Consider the following 16,400-nt stretch of genomic DNA (forward strand, 5'->3'; position numbering starts at 1 on the left):
AGTGGCTGAGGGAGAGGGTTGAGAACCAGGAGAAGGAGAAAAGTGCAGTCGACCCCAACCTTGGGGTTCTGCAATATAGAGCCAGGAGCTAGAACAGCTCTGGGGTTTCTGGAGGGAAGAGAGTGGGAGAGGGGCTGTGTGGGGGGTTGTGATGCTGCTTGGTGGGTCTCTCGTGGCTCAGGAATGCTTGTAGAGGAGCACCGTGGGAAGCACACTCCGATGGGCAGTGGAGGCAGGCGGGGGAGCTGAAGTTTTTCTGTATGAGCTTCTTTTCTGATGTACTGTGTGACTCTGGCACTGCCCTTTTCAGAGTCTTCCTCAGTCTTAAAATGTGTTAAATTTCACAAATCTGCCCTTGAAAAGAGATTTGACCTCAAATGGTGGCATTTGCTGTGGGGAGTCCTGTGTCTCACAGAGAGGTGACCGAGTTTGTAGCCTGAGTCACCGCAGGCTCTGAGGCTGTGTCAGGACACTGAGCTCTGCTCTATGGTCCATTGAATGTAATTTAAAAAAAGAAAATAATAGAGAGACAGCCAGGGTGAAGATTTTAAAACACTGATTGTTCTGCCCCAGGGATTGTTCCTTTTGTCAGTGAATCTGGCAAGAAATGAAATAAAAATAGTCAAGTACTCTGACAGACAATACATGAGACATAATAGGCCTCTGCTACCAACAGCCAAGGTTATTTCTAGATAACAAGCACAGAAAACAGATACCCTTTTCCTTTTGGTGTGTGCAAAGGCAGAAGAGATCTTCCTGCAATGCAGTTTCCCCTTTATATTCACAAAAGCATAGCAATGAGGCCTAGTTATTGCTAATAATGCAATCATAAAGCTGTATCAGATTTCTTCAGCACATGATGAACTTGACAAGCCTGCAGAAAGAAGCAGAATCCTATAAAGGAATGCCTTATAACATCTGGCCTGATCCCAGAGTACTTTTGGGGGGATGTCACAGAATTTCAGCTGGCCTAATGTCAGATCAGAAATGTCTTCTCCTGCAGCAGAGAGGCTCCGAGGGCCTGAGACACACGGCAGCCAAGTAATGAACACCTTGAGGGCACAGCTGATCGAGGCTTTCAGAGAGCAAATGGAGATGTGACACAGCCTGATGGAGCTGGAAAACACCAACAGTGAGCTGCGTGTGGACACCTGCAGGCACCTCCCAGCTGCTGAGTGAGAACCTCCTTAGCTTCCAACATGATGCATACTTGGACCTCCAAACTCACCAGGAGGAGCTACAGTTCCATAAGGCAACCAGCACATAGAGCATCGAGTTTAGGCTCAAGACTAAAGTATAAATGGGAGATGTCTCATCTCTTTTGGTCCCAATTCTGAACTTGTGTTTTAAGGGAAAAACTGAGTGAAGCACAGACTGGATTGATTCTTCCCTGGTCCAGTCACTTGGTGCTTGTGGTTTCCATTTGGATGCAGAGCCTCTAGGCATGATTCCATGCCAGAAAAAGCAGCAGCATCCTTTTCTTCTGGATAAACTTATAAGTAGGTGTCAGTTCCCTATCACTAGTCACCCATGTAATGCCTCTGTAAATTTTATAGAATCATAGAATGCTTTGGGTTGGAAGGGACCTTAAAGATCATCTCATTCCAATACCCCTGCCATGGGCAGGGACACCTTCCATTGGAGCAGGTTGCTCTGAGCCCCATCCAGCCTGGCCTTGAACACTTCCAGGGATTTTCTGAGCAACCCTCGCCAGTGCCTCACCACCCTCCCAGTAAGGAATTTCTTCCCAATATCTAATCTAACCCTGCCTCTGTCAGTTCCCTCTTGTCCTGCCACGACATGTCCTTGTAAAAAATTTCTTTTCATCTTTCTTGTAGACTCCCTTTGGGTACTGGAAGTTCTGATTTCTTAGGATTTGGGTCATTTATGGTTGAAACAATCTTGAGGACATTAAAGATATTCAACAAGTACCTATGAATAGGCAGTAATTTGTGTTGGAGTGTTCTTTCCATGGAAAGATCATATAGGAGGCAAAGGGAGGAAGGTAATTATGTTCTTTTGCATGGTTTGTGCAGCTCCAGAGCAGCCTGGACTAATTAATTCTGTTGTTGTCATGGAAGAGGAGGGTGGACAGACACAATGAAGGGCTATGCACTAGAGCTATGTCACTGTGTCCCAGTGTTTTCTGGCAGCTGGAAACCAGAGAAGGCTCAGGGTGCATGCCGAGATGATATGCCATCAAAGGAGGAGAAGGGAGGAAACACTGAGGAGGGATGTTATGGATTCACAGGAACCTCAGGAAGTTACAGCAGTGAGAGAAGAGATCAACCTGCTGCTGGCAGAACAGCACAGGATGGTGGCCCTGAACTTGAGGAGAGGAAGGTGCCCTCAGGGCTGCCAGTCTGGCAGCCTGGTGGGTGCTTGGGAGCAGGATGGCAGCAGCACAGCTCAGAGGTTCATGTGGATTCCTGTCCCAGAGACATGAGTGAGGCTGCACTGCCTGCACCTCTCTGGAGCTGGAGGAGGGGGTGCTGAGCTGCTGCTGCTGCTGCTGCTGCACTCGGTGATGTCCAGCATGCCCAGGGTAAGGCAGAGCAGCCTCTTGTGCTGGAGAAGCCACCCTGTCCCATGATGTGGTGTCATGGCCATGGAATCACACACACCCAAAGCCTGGCTGGGTCCTGGTGTCAGTCAGGAGCTGCACAGGGATTCTGTTTTATGAACATGTTGTCTCTGGAGCTCCACTCAAAAGAAAGGTGACTCAAAGGTGAGATGGCCAAACATGCAATGCCCCAAGTGACTGCTGAAGGAAACTCTCTTATCCAGAGGCCTCTGCTTGCTCAGGGCACAGTTGTTCTGAGGCCTTTAGGTCTTTCCCACCAGAAAGGAAAGATGCTGCTGGCTGCATTGCCTTAGGAAAACTTGTGTATTTTGAGACAGAAAGGGCTGCCAGGAAATTGCCAGTCTTCAGCAGGGAGTCCAAGCAGTAGCATCTCCTGTTTATTATGATTGTATAGAATGAACAGGACACAGAGTCGAGTTTCACCTTGAATTACCCTTAATGTTAGTTATATGAGAAATTAAACTGCTCTGGGTGACCCTCTACAGGAAGGGAGCAAATAGCAGGTGGCTGGAGCTCTGTAAAAGCACTTGAGGTATCAAGAGTGTCTTTGTAACACCGATTGAGAGCCTGGGCTAGAGAAGGGGCTTTACAGTGAGAAAAATCTGCTGAGGATCTCATTCTTCCCTCTTCCTGCAGTCCCACAAAAGCCCTTCTCTGGATGTCAGTCAGCATCTGGATCCTAATAAAGATGAGATCAGAAAGGGTGTGCCTGGGAACATGAATGATACTCCCTGGAGAGTGAAATTTGACATTCCCTCCATCACCCTTGAGTCAGACAAGTACTCTAAGTCTTTCTTATTATTAGACTTATTGTCTAGGGCATGGGGACTTGGCACCTCCCAGGTAAGTCCACAAAGCTGGGAGATACCAAACTGGAAGGGCCTCTAGAAACTGAAATACCTTAAAAAAGTTTCCTGGTATATAGATCTTGCAAATCAGCTCTGGTTTAGCAGAAGCCTTCTCTGTAGAGAGGGCTATGGGGAATGTTTTAATTTGCTTCTGTTGCCAGGCTTTAAAACCAAATAAAGTAGCCAAGATAGTGAGGATCAGGGGACAAAAATGAATTTGGAGTATTCCTTGCTGTGTTCTTTATCACCATGTTTACCAGCTTTCTTGCTTTCCCCACAGCTTGACAGCTCTCAGCTAGACATGTTCCATCTCTGCCTGTCGATAAGGGGACTGTGCTTTCATCTGTTAACCTCTTGGCATATTCTGTTCACAGTGGCAGTTACAGATCATCTAAAATGACACTCTGTAGGAAGTGTGGTCTCTGGATACCCATCTCAGCCCAACTTTCTCTGGTTTGCCAGAAAGCTCAGTTCAGCAGGTCAGTATGGCAGGAACTGAATTCAAGGCACATTTGTTGTGATGGCAGAACATGCAGAGCAGCTAAACCTAGTGTATGTGAGGTTTTCCATGGGAAAAAGCCTCTTGTAGACTTTGCTTCTGTTCTACTGTGTCCAGAGACTTTGGAGGAAATTGTCCAAGAACCAAACTTTGCAAAGAACCAAACTTTCACAGGGTGGGACCACAAACTTATCTTAGTGTTTTTTTTCTAAATGGGATGAGCTGAGCAGAAGGCATAGATCCAGGGGAGCAGGTGGTTTTTAAATAGAGTAAGAGAAGCATAGTACAAACTGCATGAGGAAATAAGTTAAATATCTTTATCCTTCTATAACACCCCTGACCTCCTGCCTACAGAGCAAGCTGAGCAGGTCAGATGGGAAGGGCAGGGAATATTTTTGGTGCAATGTGGACAACAGTCAGAGGTCAGAGACAACACCGTTGGGTTTAAGCCATCTTGATGTTTTTCAGATCTTGAAAGATAAGCCCTGGACTCCCTCAAGCCCCAGTACAGACAAAGTCTGTGAGAGCCACCTGTGCCAAGCCAGCCTCTTCCATCCATCCAAAGCTGCAAGCAGCAGATCCATGGCCACAAAGGTCAGGGCTCTTGTCAGCCACCATTCAGGTAGGGACCAAAGAGATTTCTCTGTGCCTGACATCACATCTGACAGATGGGGACATCCTGCATCAGCTCTGCTGGAGAAGATGGATTGTCATGTGAGAAATAAGTCAGGGTAAACACTAATGATCAGAACTATCAGTAAGACAATAATATTTTTACGTGGTCTAAGTAGCTTTTGATGGGTAAGAAAGCACATGCTTTGTAGACAACTACCTCAGCTAAGCCACTGTAACCTATGGGGAAGCATTAATGTTCAGTTGGGTTCATGTGCAGCAAGTTGTTGCTCTCAGTTTAGCCTTTGTTTCATATCCAAGCTAAGCCTCAGCAAGGACACCAGTGATAGGCTGCACTGACCATCGGCCAGCTTCAGTTGTTTTGCTTTGTGCAGGCACACAATACCAGGAGGAGTTATGGGGAACTGGACACCCCAATCCTATTGAAATGTTGCCAGAATCCTTCACATTTCTGGCAAGGGGTGTTTACTGATCCTCATATGTTTTTCTTAGTTTTTTTTTTTACCAAAAAAATGGTTAACTTTTGATTTACAATGCTCTAATTTATTTTGGCTAGTTATTAGCAACTCGTACATTGCAAAATACTTTTAAACTGTGCTCTGTTTCCACTGTTTATAACAAAGCTCTCCCTGCTTCCAACAGAGGGGACTCCACTCAAGGTACTGCCAAAAGGCAACGCTCCTGCAAGCACCACCCAGCACAGCAATGCTGGTCCCATCAAAGGACGGGATCTACAGAAACAAGTGAGTGCATGAAATATCAGATTGGCTGGCACAGGAGGAACTGTGGCACTCTTCAGCACTTGCTGTGGTGCAATCTGAACTAAAAGAGCTGTAAATGCAACACAAATGGTCCAGTTGTGAAAGCAGTCACATGGGTAGAGGTTTTACAGCCAAGTTTTAAGCCTTTTTTCTTTGCAACAGATGACATGGGCAATGTTCCAGGAGGAGTTACACTCCATCTCCCTTTAGCCAAAAATAACCTCTTAGGAAGAGAAAATAACATTTTCAGAGGTGTTCATAACCCCAGTTATGAACATATGTGAAGCACAGAATTTTATCTGAGTTAGCCACATGCCAACATACTGCTTCCACTGAAGGTGTCCCCTTGGGATCTTCCTGAGGCAGTTGTGCAGATCCTTGGCTTTTGCCAAACTCATCCCTCCACAGCCTGTAGCAATCTGTCTCTTCCCCATTTTGACTGGCAAAGAGACTCAAATCAAGGTGTGAGAAATTTGACTGAGTTCTTCCTCTTCCCTCTCTTGCAGGGCCTGCAGATGGTGCCAGCAGTCGGCAAAAGCCACAGGCAGCCAGTTGCCTGTCTGGGGAGCCAGCCCAGGACTGAATAGAAGTCACCCGTGAACAGGACTCTCTTTGGCCCCAAAGGATTGCAATGTCAAGATTGCTGGAAGTTGAGGAAGCAGATTCAGAAGTGTGCCTTAAAATGTATTTAAGCTTCTGTGTCATGCTGCTGAAGAGAAGAGGGAAGGTGAGCAGGGAGGAGAGGAAGCTTATACACTGTAGATTTCCTGTTCTATATCTATATATCTGTATCCCTGCTTCAAGTCTTTGCTCTGTCCTGTGTGCTCTAGCTGTTAGCTTCAGTCTAAAACAAGTAGGGTGTTAACAGAGTCCAAGAGAAAACGAAAACCTCATTTTCCCAGCAGTGTCCGTCTCCCCCCAGAAGATGTCAGCGTAGAGCCCAAGCCACATTTTTTTCCCAGGGCAAAAGTGTGGATGCCACCCATGCATCCAAAAGGCTCCCTGACTATTAAAACCAAATGTAAATGCCCGAGAAATAGTTTCCCTGCTCTTCCCCTGTGTGTTGCTGTGAAGCTGGGAGGTGTACTGCACGTCTGGAATGCTGTTTGGGTGAGCAGATGTTTGGCTGTGAGAGCAGCCAGGGATTGATCTAAGCTCTCTTCTATCTACAGAGCATTTCAGATCAGGGAGGCAGCAGTGGTGATAGGTGAAGACCCTGATAAGAATTACTAGCCTGGAGGTAAACTGTGGGAACGTGTTTTTCTTTTTGGACCAAACGTCTTCAAATGGCAGCCTTTTCCATTAAGGGGCTTTTAAAATATGCTGCAAATAAAATGGGTCTGATAATTGCATGGAATAGTAACTCCTTGCCTCAAGCAGAAGTGGCTTCCCTCCTCTAAGGTGACAGTCTCAGGTAGGTGTGGGCATTTTTTTTCCAAATGGACAAAGAATCTATTTTACAGCTGCAGCACTTGCAAAGAATTCTCCTGTGTGCTGTTTCTCACTGGGTGACAATGTACACACTCCTTTTGCTCTATGCCTCTTGCTTTGCTGTCAGGAAGATGAGGGATAATTCACTCCAGGGATGAGGAAGCTTAATTACTTGTCTTTATAAATGCCTTAAGCCCCTGAATGGGGATGCAATCAATGCAAGGGTGTGAGCACGTGTAGCAAGCAGCCAATTTTCCTTGTGAAACAGAAAGCAGCAGGAAAAACTGTGACAGGGAATTGGAAGGTCAGGAACACTTGTCTCCAGAGCTGACTCTTAGAGATAAACAAAGAAATAAAATAAGATAAAAATAAAGATAAAATAATCAGAGAGTGTGTGTAAGACAAATCTGTGCCAGCAAGTCCTGAGCCAGGATTCATTTACAAGACCTCACGTGACCTGCAAACAGCGAGGGACCAAAAATGAAGGAAAATGAAGCTTTTCAGCATATACATCTCTGCTAAATACCTTTGAGCTGAATCACCATAAAAAGTTGCAGTGTTTGGTGCCATTTCAAGTGAGCTGAATTGAGCTGAGTGCCTCAGTCTGAGGCTGCATCTCCAAAGGGAATGTTTGTGTGACAAAGAATTTGATAATTTTCCATGACTGTTGTGAAAAGTACATTTGCACGTGATGTGCAAACTTCCCTGTTTGTAAAATCTACATTTAAAGTCTGTTAATTTATGCAAAAGCTGGGGCTCGAAATCTTGGAGGTGGGATCTGTAAATTATCACTTGTACGTTTCATTATTGCTGAATGTGAGGCTGCAGCCCGTGTCTTGTGCAAAGTGGAACTTTTCAGTGCTGGGCTAATGTTTTTTTGATTCAATTCTTACCATTCACAAAAAAAAAACTAGAGAAGGAAAAGGAGCTTAAACTGTGCTGGGACTTTTCAGCACCATTTTCTAGCCTTACTCTGTTCAGTTATTTTGACTTTGCTCCTTATCGTGACTGCTGGCCACCCAAGCTTCAGTGACATTAAATACCCACACAGCATTACGGCGTGGTAACCTGTAATTAATTTAAAAGTGAGCTTTACGTTAAATTTTTAGAAAATCACAGAATTTTCAGGGTTGGGAGGGACCTCTGAAGATCACCTAGTCAAACTCCTTTCCACGGAGGAGTCACCTAAAGCAGGTGACACAGGAACGCGTCGAGATGGATGTGGGCTATCTCCAGAGAGGGAGATCCGCACCCTCCCTGGCCACCCTACTCCAGTGCTCTGCCCTCCTCCATGGCAAGCAGTTCCTCCACACGTTGAGGTGAAAATTGTGTTTTATTTTACGGCCGTTTCCCCTCACGCTGGGAGGGTGCGAGCGCTCCGGAGCGCGGTCAGGATCCGCCGCCCCTGCGCTCCCTCAGGCGCGGGCGGGCGCGGGCGGGGCCGCCCCTGGCGGGCGGAGCGGCGCCTGCGCGGCCCCGCGGGGACCCCCGCGCGCGGCGTCTCGCGAGAGGCGGCGCCGGGAGCGCGGCGGGAGGAGGAGGAGGAGGAGGAGGAGGAGGGAGGGAGGGAGGAAGGAGAAGGGGAAGAAGGCGAAGGCTGCGGTGCCCGGGCGGGAGGTGAGCGCGGGGCCGGGCAGGGCTCGGGGGTTGTCCGAGGGGCCGGGCGGGGCTCGCTGAAGCGGTGCCGCCCCGGGGCCGGACCAGCTCCCGGTTATGAGCGCGGCGTGCCCCCGCCTGTTCCTCCGCTCTCTCCGGTGCCAGGTAGGGCTCGGCTCCGGCGGGACGCGGGGCTGGGGCTGCGGAGCGCTCTGCGGGGCAGCTCCCCTTCTCCGCACACGCGGCACCTTCCCGGCTGGACGCTGCCCAGGGAGCTGGGGGGGTTTAGCCTGGATTAAAGGAGGAGCGGGGGCACCACATCGCTCTCTTCGGCCACCTGGAAGGAGCTTGTAGACAGGTGGGTGTCGGTCTTTTCTCACAAGTAGCAAAAGATAGAAGAAGAGGAAGGAGCCTCAAGCGGACCCAGGGGACGAGGTGGTGGTGTCACCGTCCCTGGAGGTAGATGTAGATGTGGCACTTGGGGTCACGGTTTGGCAGCGTTAGGTTGATGATGGTGGGACTCGATCCTAGGGGTCTTTTCCATCCCCGGTGCTGGGCCTGAGGCTGGTGGAGCCCTGCCGGGTGCTCTGCAGCCAGTGCCGGGCTTGGCAGCGCCCGGGGGATGAGCGGCTGCGGGAGCGATGCCGGGACGCAGCCGCTCCCCGACGGCACAGCCCGGCTTCCAGCTCTGCTCCGCGGGGATCCGGCCCAAAACGCTCTTCTTCCAGCCTGAACTTCACGTGCAAAGCTTCACCGCAGAGCTCAGGCTGAAAACTGCCGGAACCAGGTGTTTCTAAGGTGACTACAGCCAGTGCGGCTGTCAGGGTTGACACACAACGAATGTCCCCGCGTGTTGCTGGCCCAGGCTGCAGCACCGGGGCTGCCTGAGGTGCTTCCTGCGATTGTGAAGCCACGGATGGAGCGTGTGCTGGAAGTTTGTGATAAAAGTGATGGGTGAACAGTACGTCCTGCGTCTGGGGAGTTTCCTTCTGAAATGTAGGAAATTGTGACAACTTCCAAGTATGGATATTAAAAGAGAGGTGACAAGTGCTGCCAAGCCTGTACAAAGCACGTTTTGTGGCAACAGTGGCGGGCAAGGTGCTGGCAAACTGTAGATTAGGATGTTCTTCTGCTGGTCTCTAACAAATATGGGCTAAGTTGTGGTGCAACATGCAAAGCAGCTCCGTTTTTTGTGTATGGTGTACGTTTATACTAATGTAAGTACTGGTGTATTTCGATGGCTTAAAACTTCCTTGCTCTGCAAAGGGTGCTAGACTTTTGGGAGACTGGGCAGAAACAATGTTTTGAGTGATAGCCAAATGCATTAAATTTGTTTATTGGTATAGTCTGCTTTCACTGGTGGGAGCTCGTTCTCCTGCACCTTTAGGAGATTAAATTAGGTTCCACTTTTCTAGCGGTTGCTGATTCCCTAAGCATAACTGGTGTGTACCATGATATGTAAGAATAGAAGCCTATATGGGTCCAGTAATCCCTGGTGAAGTGCCCCAAGGGGAAGTATCCATTTTAATTTGGTGGGGGTTTTATGTGTTTTTAAAAATTCTTACTCCACTTCTTTCTGTCTTCCTAAGCAGGCAAAATCCAAGTAAGCTACCTGAAATCCCGTATCTTCTCATGTTAGATCAAATGGGCACTGGAGGAGTTGAGGTGGTGCCTTGTGCTAGGGAAACCCAAAGCAAGAAGAGAGGGGATCAGCACCCAAGCCTTTGGAGGCACATGTCTTTCAAAACCACTGCTCTTCATAAGAGAGGGTTTATTGTCTCCTGTATCTGGCACATGCTTTCTGTAAGCTGCTTTATTTTCTGTGGGCCTTACTGCTCCTGTAAGGAGCTGGACTTTCTTTTGCAGAGAGGGTGGAAGGGAATGTAGTTGTTGTATAAAGCCAAGAGGAGAGGGATAAAGAGACACAAATTACTTCAGCTCTTATCTGTCCTGAGAATAAACAGTTACAATTGGGCTGTGAAGTGGAAATAAAGTTTCCACACCCCTGAGGAGTTGCATCTGCAATAACTATTGCAATAAGAGTGTTGGGGACACATCCCCCCTTTCTGGTGTTAAATGAGTTTGAGAGGTGGTTGTTAAACCTGTCAAGGCACGAGTGACCTCGCACCACAGTGTCTTTCTCAGGCCTGGCATGGGGAGAAAAGTTCTTGGTTCACACCCAGGCCAGGTTCAGGTTGGAGATGGTCACAGGATGGCTGCTCAGGGGACTCTGTAGGATGATTATAGCACTTGGTCCACTTTCCAGTTTGCCAGCACCGTGTCACAGAGGCAGCTTTGTGTGGATCCTGGTGCACGTTCCTGTTGGCTGGTGACTTTGGGTTGAACTTGAATGTAAATTCTTGGCTCTTTCTGGAAGCTTTTCCTTTTGATTCTGGCAAGGGGAGGACAGAGGCACGTTCCGTCTAATGTGCACAGAGAGCTCTAATTTGTGCTTTCAGTCTGGCGTCCTTTATGCAGTGCTCAGGAAGGGGATGGGTCATAATCAATAGAGCAACTCTTGTTTTCTGCAGCGTTTTCCTTCTGAGGGGGAATTAAGCTGTTTTACTGTTCTTTTCCAGGGTTCCTCTCTGGCACTGGTAGAGTTAATAGAAGTGGAGTCTTTCTGATTCTATGCTGCTCACTGCTCTGTGTGTGTCTTGGAAAAGCCAAACTCTCTGGCAGGCCTGCGTGCCGTGTCCTGGAAAGCAGGCTGGAGCCCTTGGGGTGCACTTGGTAAAGCTGCATTGTGGGGTGGCTTTGGTGAAGATCCCTCTTTCCATTTGCCCCAGGAATGTGAGTGCCACACACAGCGTCCAGTTTGCCCCTGTCGCTGCTGCCAGGAGGGTGATCTCTCCAGGCCTGGCTGGGACAGCTTTGCAGGAATGCTGAGAGGCTGCAGTGCTGCCCAGGGCTGTGGGAGCTGCTGGGTATGGGGACAGCAGAAAAGGATGCTCGGTGCAGCTTTCCAGGCTTGCTGCATTCCAGCCAGCCCAGAGGTCTCAAGCAGCGCTGGAAGCGCAGCGTGCTGGGATTCTGTGCGCAGTGGGCACCCTATTCATCCAGAATAGGAAGCAGTCCCTACCCTGAGCAGCTAAATGGGATCAAAAGCAAGAACAGACTTGGGCAAAACTCAAACCCAGGAGTATGCCAAGCAGGAGGCTTGGCAATGTCCCTCCATTATCTTCTGCTGCTGGACTCAGATGCTTGGTCTGAAGTGCTGATGCACATATGTAATTTGCCCCTTCTTTAGCTCTCTGCTGATCTCTCTGGGTGTTTCTTTTCAGATCTGCTCCATCCTCAATCTTGACTAGCTAAACAAGGAGAATTACTGCTGAGTAGTACCTCTTCTTGCTCTGCAGAGTGTAAAACGTTATGTCTGCAGTTCCTCCAGCTCCCCTTCGCAGGCAGAATAAGAACCTGGCTTCAGGAGAGGGCACTTTTTGGTATTGCAGTGCAAAGCCTGTGTTAGGCTACAGCTTTGCTGAATTTCTGTCTGTCCCTACTTCCAAATAGTAAATAAATACACCAGGGTGGAGAAACCATAAGCCTTCAGATAAGTGTTTTGTGTCTTGGGACAAGCTGACCTAATACTTTGACATGTAACAGTATCTGGTACTGTTACTAAATTCCTGTCTAATGTTTGAAACCTGAACTTTGGTTGTTAAAACCCATCACCCCTGAGACAGAAGCACAACCATGCAGGGGACTTTTTACCAAGTCATTCACTGCAAGGCTGCAGTGAACTTCAGAGGTACTGAGCACCTTTTCCCTGGGTATGACAGAGCTCAGCACTTCTGCATATCTGGACTTGAGTTCTTCTGCATCTTTGTGTAGGGGTGGGGTTGATGCTGTTTAAGGGTGATGTGAATTGGCTGGGGAGCAACCTGTGTGTTTTGGGAAGAAGAGACACCCAGCCTTCATTTTAACAAAACTTTTCAGGGCAGCTTGCCCTGAAGTGGCTTTGTTTTCAAAGCTGGTGTTTGCAGGGTTTGTTCTGATGTCATTGGAAAGATTTAGGATGTCTGTGGAAATGACAGCTCTTGTTTTTATCTGTAGGTGCTTCTCTGTGTTTATAATCAGAGCCTGGACTATGCTTGGAGGGGTGGAGAACATTGCAGTAACTACTTGTAGCTCCTCAGTTTGCTGTTTTGTTCTTCCCTGACTGTAGGCACTGTCTCCTTGCTGGCTCGGGGAGAGCTCAAGGCTGGTTTGCCAGCCTGCCTCTGCATGGAGCCTTGGACCAGAAAACATGCAGCAGGGTGGGGAGATGGCTGTTCCCTCAGGATCTTGTGGGAAGAAAGGGGCTGGGAGTCATGGAAAGCAGACAGCAGTGAAAAGATGGGGCTGGTTGAAGCAAAAAACTCAAACCTGCTGCACCCCTCAGAACAGATGATCTGAGCTGCCTCTTTAACAGTGATTTCTCACCTGTCTTTGATGATCAAGAGTTGTTAGTGTTAAGTGTAATAGAAATATAAATTACATTAAAGCAGGAAAAGAGGTTCTGACTCAACAGTGTCTGGGCACAAACACAGATTTACCAGAGCATCCTTAATCTCCAAAATCATTCAGTTAAAGGTAATCTCTCCTTTAGATTTTTATTGATGCGTGGCTCTTATCAGGACTGTATCCCTTTGCGGGGGGTTGTAGGAGAACTGTTTGTGTAATCTTTGTTCCTGGCAAAATGAAATAGCTACCAAGAGAGGTCATGGAAATAACACCTACCGGGTGCCTTCACACAGAGTAGATAAGATGGTGTGTTCAGGTCAGTGATGTTCTCTCAGCAGGGACTTGCTTTAACCGCCGAGGCAGTGGCGCCTCCAGCCCTGTATTCATAATTCAAATAAGGAATTTGTTTTCAGCACGGAGCACCTTCATGCAGTGATGAGACCACAGTGTGATACCAAAAGCTGAAGTCATGGATTGAGGCTTCTTTCTTCTTGTATGTCAGATAGTGTAAAAATCAAGGAGGTCTGAAAGGTAATTGGTTCTGCATACTTTCTGTGTATGGTTGTATGTTTTAATACTCTCAAACTTGCCTTTGTAAGCTCTAGGCCTGAAATCATTATATTTTACTAATTTTTAAAAATTTAAACAGAACTTCTCTTGAAATAATTTAATTCCAGAAACTTGATATTGATAAAAACCCATGACTGCTATGAAACTGATAAAATTGCAGCACATTATGTCTGCTTTTGGCCAGCCAGCTCTTTTCCACAGAGTCTCTATGGATAGCTCTGACTCTCACAGCTCTCCCCATGTGGAAGTGGGGACGGTCAGCCCCACGACAAATTTTGACTGTGCCAGGTCATTCTCTCCAAACCAGAAGGATTTCTTAAGGATTAACTTTTCTTTCCTCATACCTTTCCAGGCTCCTGCTCTGCAGCACCATGCTGGATCCCAAGCCTCACTCTGCAAGCCAGAGGTGAATCCAGGTGAAAGCCAGCTACCACAGTAGTGTCAGGATGACCAAAGCGCGGCTCCTCCGTCTGTCTGTGGTGCTGGTCTCCATCTTCATGATCCTCCTGATTATTGTGTACTGGGACAACGTGGGGACAGCTCACTTCTACCTGCACACATCCTTCTCCAGACCCCGCTCCCCAGGAGCCATCGCAGCAGGTGAGGACTGGGAAGCCTTGCCAGATGTAGATGAATTTTTGGCAAAGCTGCTGAGCTCGAGCCTGAAACAGAACACTTCTATCCCCCGAAAGACAGAGCAGCTCCTCATCCAGGGCTCCAACAAGCCTGTGGTGAGTAACTTGGAGGAGAACGTGCGGGGCTATGACTGGTCTACACACAAGGACAGGAACAGCTTGGACCAAGAGAAGCTGCAGGTAGAGAGGCAGAGAACATTGCGGGAGTTTTGTGCCAATTCCAGCTTCACCTTCCCCACCAAGGAGCGCTCCTTCGATGACATTCCAAACTACGAGCTCAACCACCTGATCGTGGATGACCGCCACGGCGTCATCTACTGCTACGTGCCCAAGGTGGCCTGCACCAACTGGAAGCGTGTGATGATCGTGCTAAGTGAGAGCCTGCTGGACCAGGGGGTCCCCTACCGGAACCCTCTGGACATCCCCCGGGAACACGTCCACAACACCAGCACCCACCTGACGTTCAACAAATTCTGGCGCCGCTACGGGAAGTTCTCCCGGCACCTGATGAAGATCAAGTTGAAGAAGTACACCAAGTTCCTCTTTGTACGAGACCCCTTTGTCCGCCTCATCTCCGCTTTTCGCAGCAAATTCGAGCTGGAGAACGAGGACTTCTACCGGCGTTTCGCCATCCCCATGCTAAAGCTCTACTCCAACCACACCAACCTTCCCACCTCCGTTAGCGAGGCCTTCGGGGCAGGCCTCAAAGTCTCCTTTTCTGACTTCATCCAGTACTTACTGGATCCCAGGACAGAGAAGATTGCCCCCTTCAATGAGCACTGGAGGCAGGTTTACCGTCTGTGCCACCCGTGCCAGATAGACTATGATTTCATCGGGAAGCTGGAGACGCTGGATGAGGATGCTGCTTATTTATTGCAGCTCCTCAAAGTGGACAGGCTGCTTCGCTTCCCACCCAGCTATCGGAACAGGACTGCCAGCAGCTGGGAAGATAACTGGTTTGCCAAAATCCCACTGGCTTGGAGGCAGCAGCTCTACAAGCTTTATGAAGCAGATTTTGTACTCTTTGGCTACCCCAAGCCAGAAAACTTGCTTAAAGACTGAAAGTGATTGGGCACTGGGTGTGGGAGGGAACATCTGAAATACCAAAAACGTTTAAATCCTCCTCATTTTTGCTCTTAACTCCCTTCCCAATGCAAGTTGGTACAATGGAATATATTTTTTCTACTGCTTCCCCTTCCATTTTTACAATAATGCCAGAGTCCAGGGTATTACAGCCAGCTGTGCATATGCAAAAAATGCCATTTTTTGGGTTATCATTTGTTTTCTGTTTTTTAAAATGTCCCCATACTTTGCAATGGGTTGCTGCCCTTGGTCACTCTGCCAATCATGTCCTTCAGTAGCTTTTTATTAATACTTTTTAAAAATTAATATATTTAAGATATTTAAAACAAAGTGTGTGTCATGGCAAAGGAAGGGAAGGAATTAAAAAAAAGTAAAAGAAAACCCCAAGAAATTATGTACCTGCCTCTGTGTGTTGTCTCAGGGCTGCTGTTTCAGAGGTCGAAGGTTTGCAGAGCACTTGGATCTCTCTGGGGGTTGGGAATGTTGGGAGCTGGTGGTCATTCAAGATGGTCTTGAGGCAGTGAGATGGGTGCCTGACTTTGCCAAACAGGCCTGGAAGAGCACCTGGAAGGACTCTGACTCACACTACTCACAGGTGTGGAGTGTGACACCAGGGTCACAGGAAGGAAATGGCACTGGGAGCAGTGACAAGAGGTCCTGTGGGGTGTTTTGGGGCATGCAGGTGACCAACACAGCACCTCTGCACTGCCTGACCTTTTGGCAAAGTACTGTGGAACTCTGCTGTCCACAAAGCTGAGGTTCAGCCCCTATACACTGCTAGTGTGGAGCATTCCCATGACTTGTCCCTTTCCAGGAGGGTGGTGATGTTCTTGGGGGTTGTGTCCAGCCAGGATGGACAGAGTGCTCCTGGATGGGCGAGCTGGCCAGGCCCTGGTGGTGTGGTGCTCCACGTCCTGGCCACTGCTGCATGCAGTGCAAATCCCTTGAGATCTGTGCTGTGTCCTCATCATCCCTGTGCACACTTTAAGGGAGCATGGCAGGGATGCAGATGCTTATCCTGGGGAGAAGAAGATCCAAAAGGTTTCTTTCAATAAGCAGATGTCAAGGTCAACTCAAAGTTTTTCTGCTTTCAGCATTCCAGCTACTGCTTGTGACACCACATCCTCATCTGCTGCCTTTCTGCTTATTCCAAATGGCTGATGCAGATTTGATCATCTGCCTTGCTGGGACCTGCTGCAGGAGTGATGGTTCCCACTGTGCTGGGAGCATGTGGGCTGCTTCCCAAAGGAAATTAATGCCTTTAGAGACTTTTTGTGTCTCATCAGCTGAATCTGCTTCTCTTTCTCTCTCTGA

General features: G+C 48.3%; 1 protein-coding gene across 4 annotated transcripts; it reads left to right on the top strand.

The window, feature by feature from the left end:
• The first annotated feature begins 8,320 nt into the window (after nucleotides 1-8,320).
• On the top strand, nucleotides 8,321-15,512 carry CHST12 (carbohydrate sulfotransferase 12). 4 transcript variants are annotated; one of them, XM_053958010.1, is made up of 3 exons: nucleotides 13,072-13,114; nucleotides 13,212-13,329; nucleotides 13,721-15,512. In XM_053958010.1, the coding sequence occupies exon 3, from the start codon at nucleotides 13,815-13,817 to the stop codon at nucleotides 15,063-15,065; it is 1,251 nt and encodes a 416-aa protein (XP_053813985.1). In that variant the 5' UTR covers nucleotides 13,072-13,114; nucleotides 13,212-13,329; nucleotides 13,721-13,814; the 3' UTR covers nucleotides 15,066-15,512. The 4 variants fall into 4 exon arrangements, with proteins under 4 accessions (XP_053813984.1, XP_053813987.1, XP_053813983.1 ...); XM_053958009.1 differs by lacking the exons at nucleotides 13,072-13,114; nucleotides 13,212-13,329 and adding an exon at nucleotides 8,321-8,373; XM_053958012.1 differs by lacking the exons at nucleotides 13,072-13,114; nucleotides 13,212-13,329 and adding an exon at nucleotides 8,390-8,517.
• The last annotated feature ends 888 nt before the right edge of the window (nucleotides 15,513-16,400 follow it).

Source organism: Vidua chalybeata, chromosome 16 (genome assembly GCF_026979565.1).
Source record: "Vidua chalybeata isolate OUT-0048 chromosome 16, bVidCha1 merged haplotype, whole genome shotgun sequence".
Taxonomy (NCBI): domain Eukaryota; kingdom Metazoa; phylum Chordata; class Aves; order Passeriformes; family Viduidae; genus Vidua; species Vidua chalybeata.

What these genes read in the sequence shown, in the direction of transcription:
- CHST12 (XM_053958009.1), top strand. Translation starts at nt 13,815, where the DNA reads ATGACCAAAGCGCGGCTCCTCCGTCTGTCTGTGGTGCTGGTCTCCATC.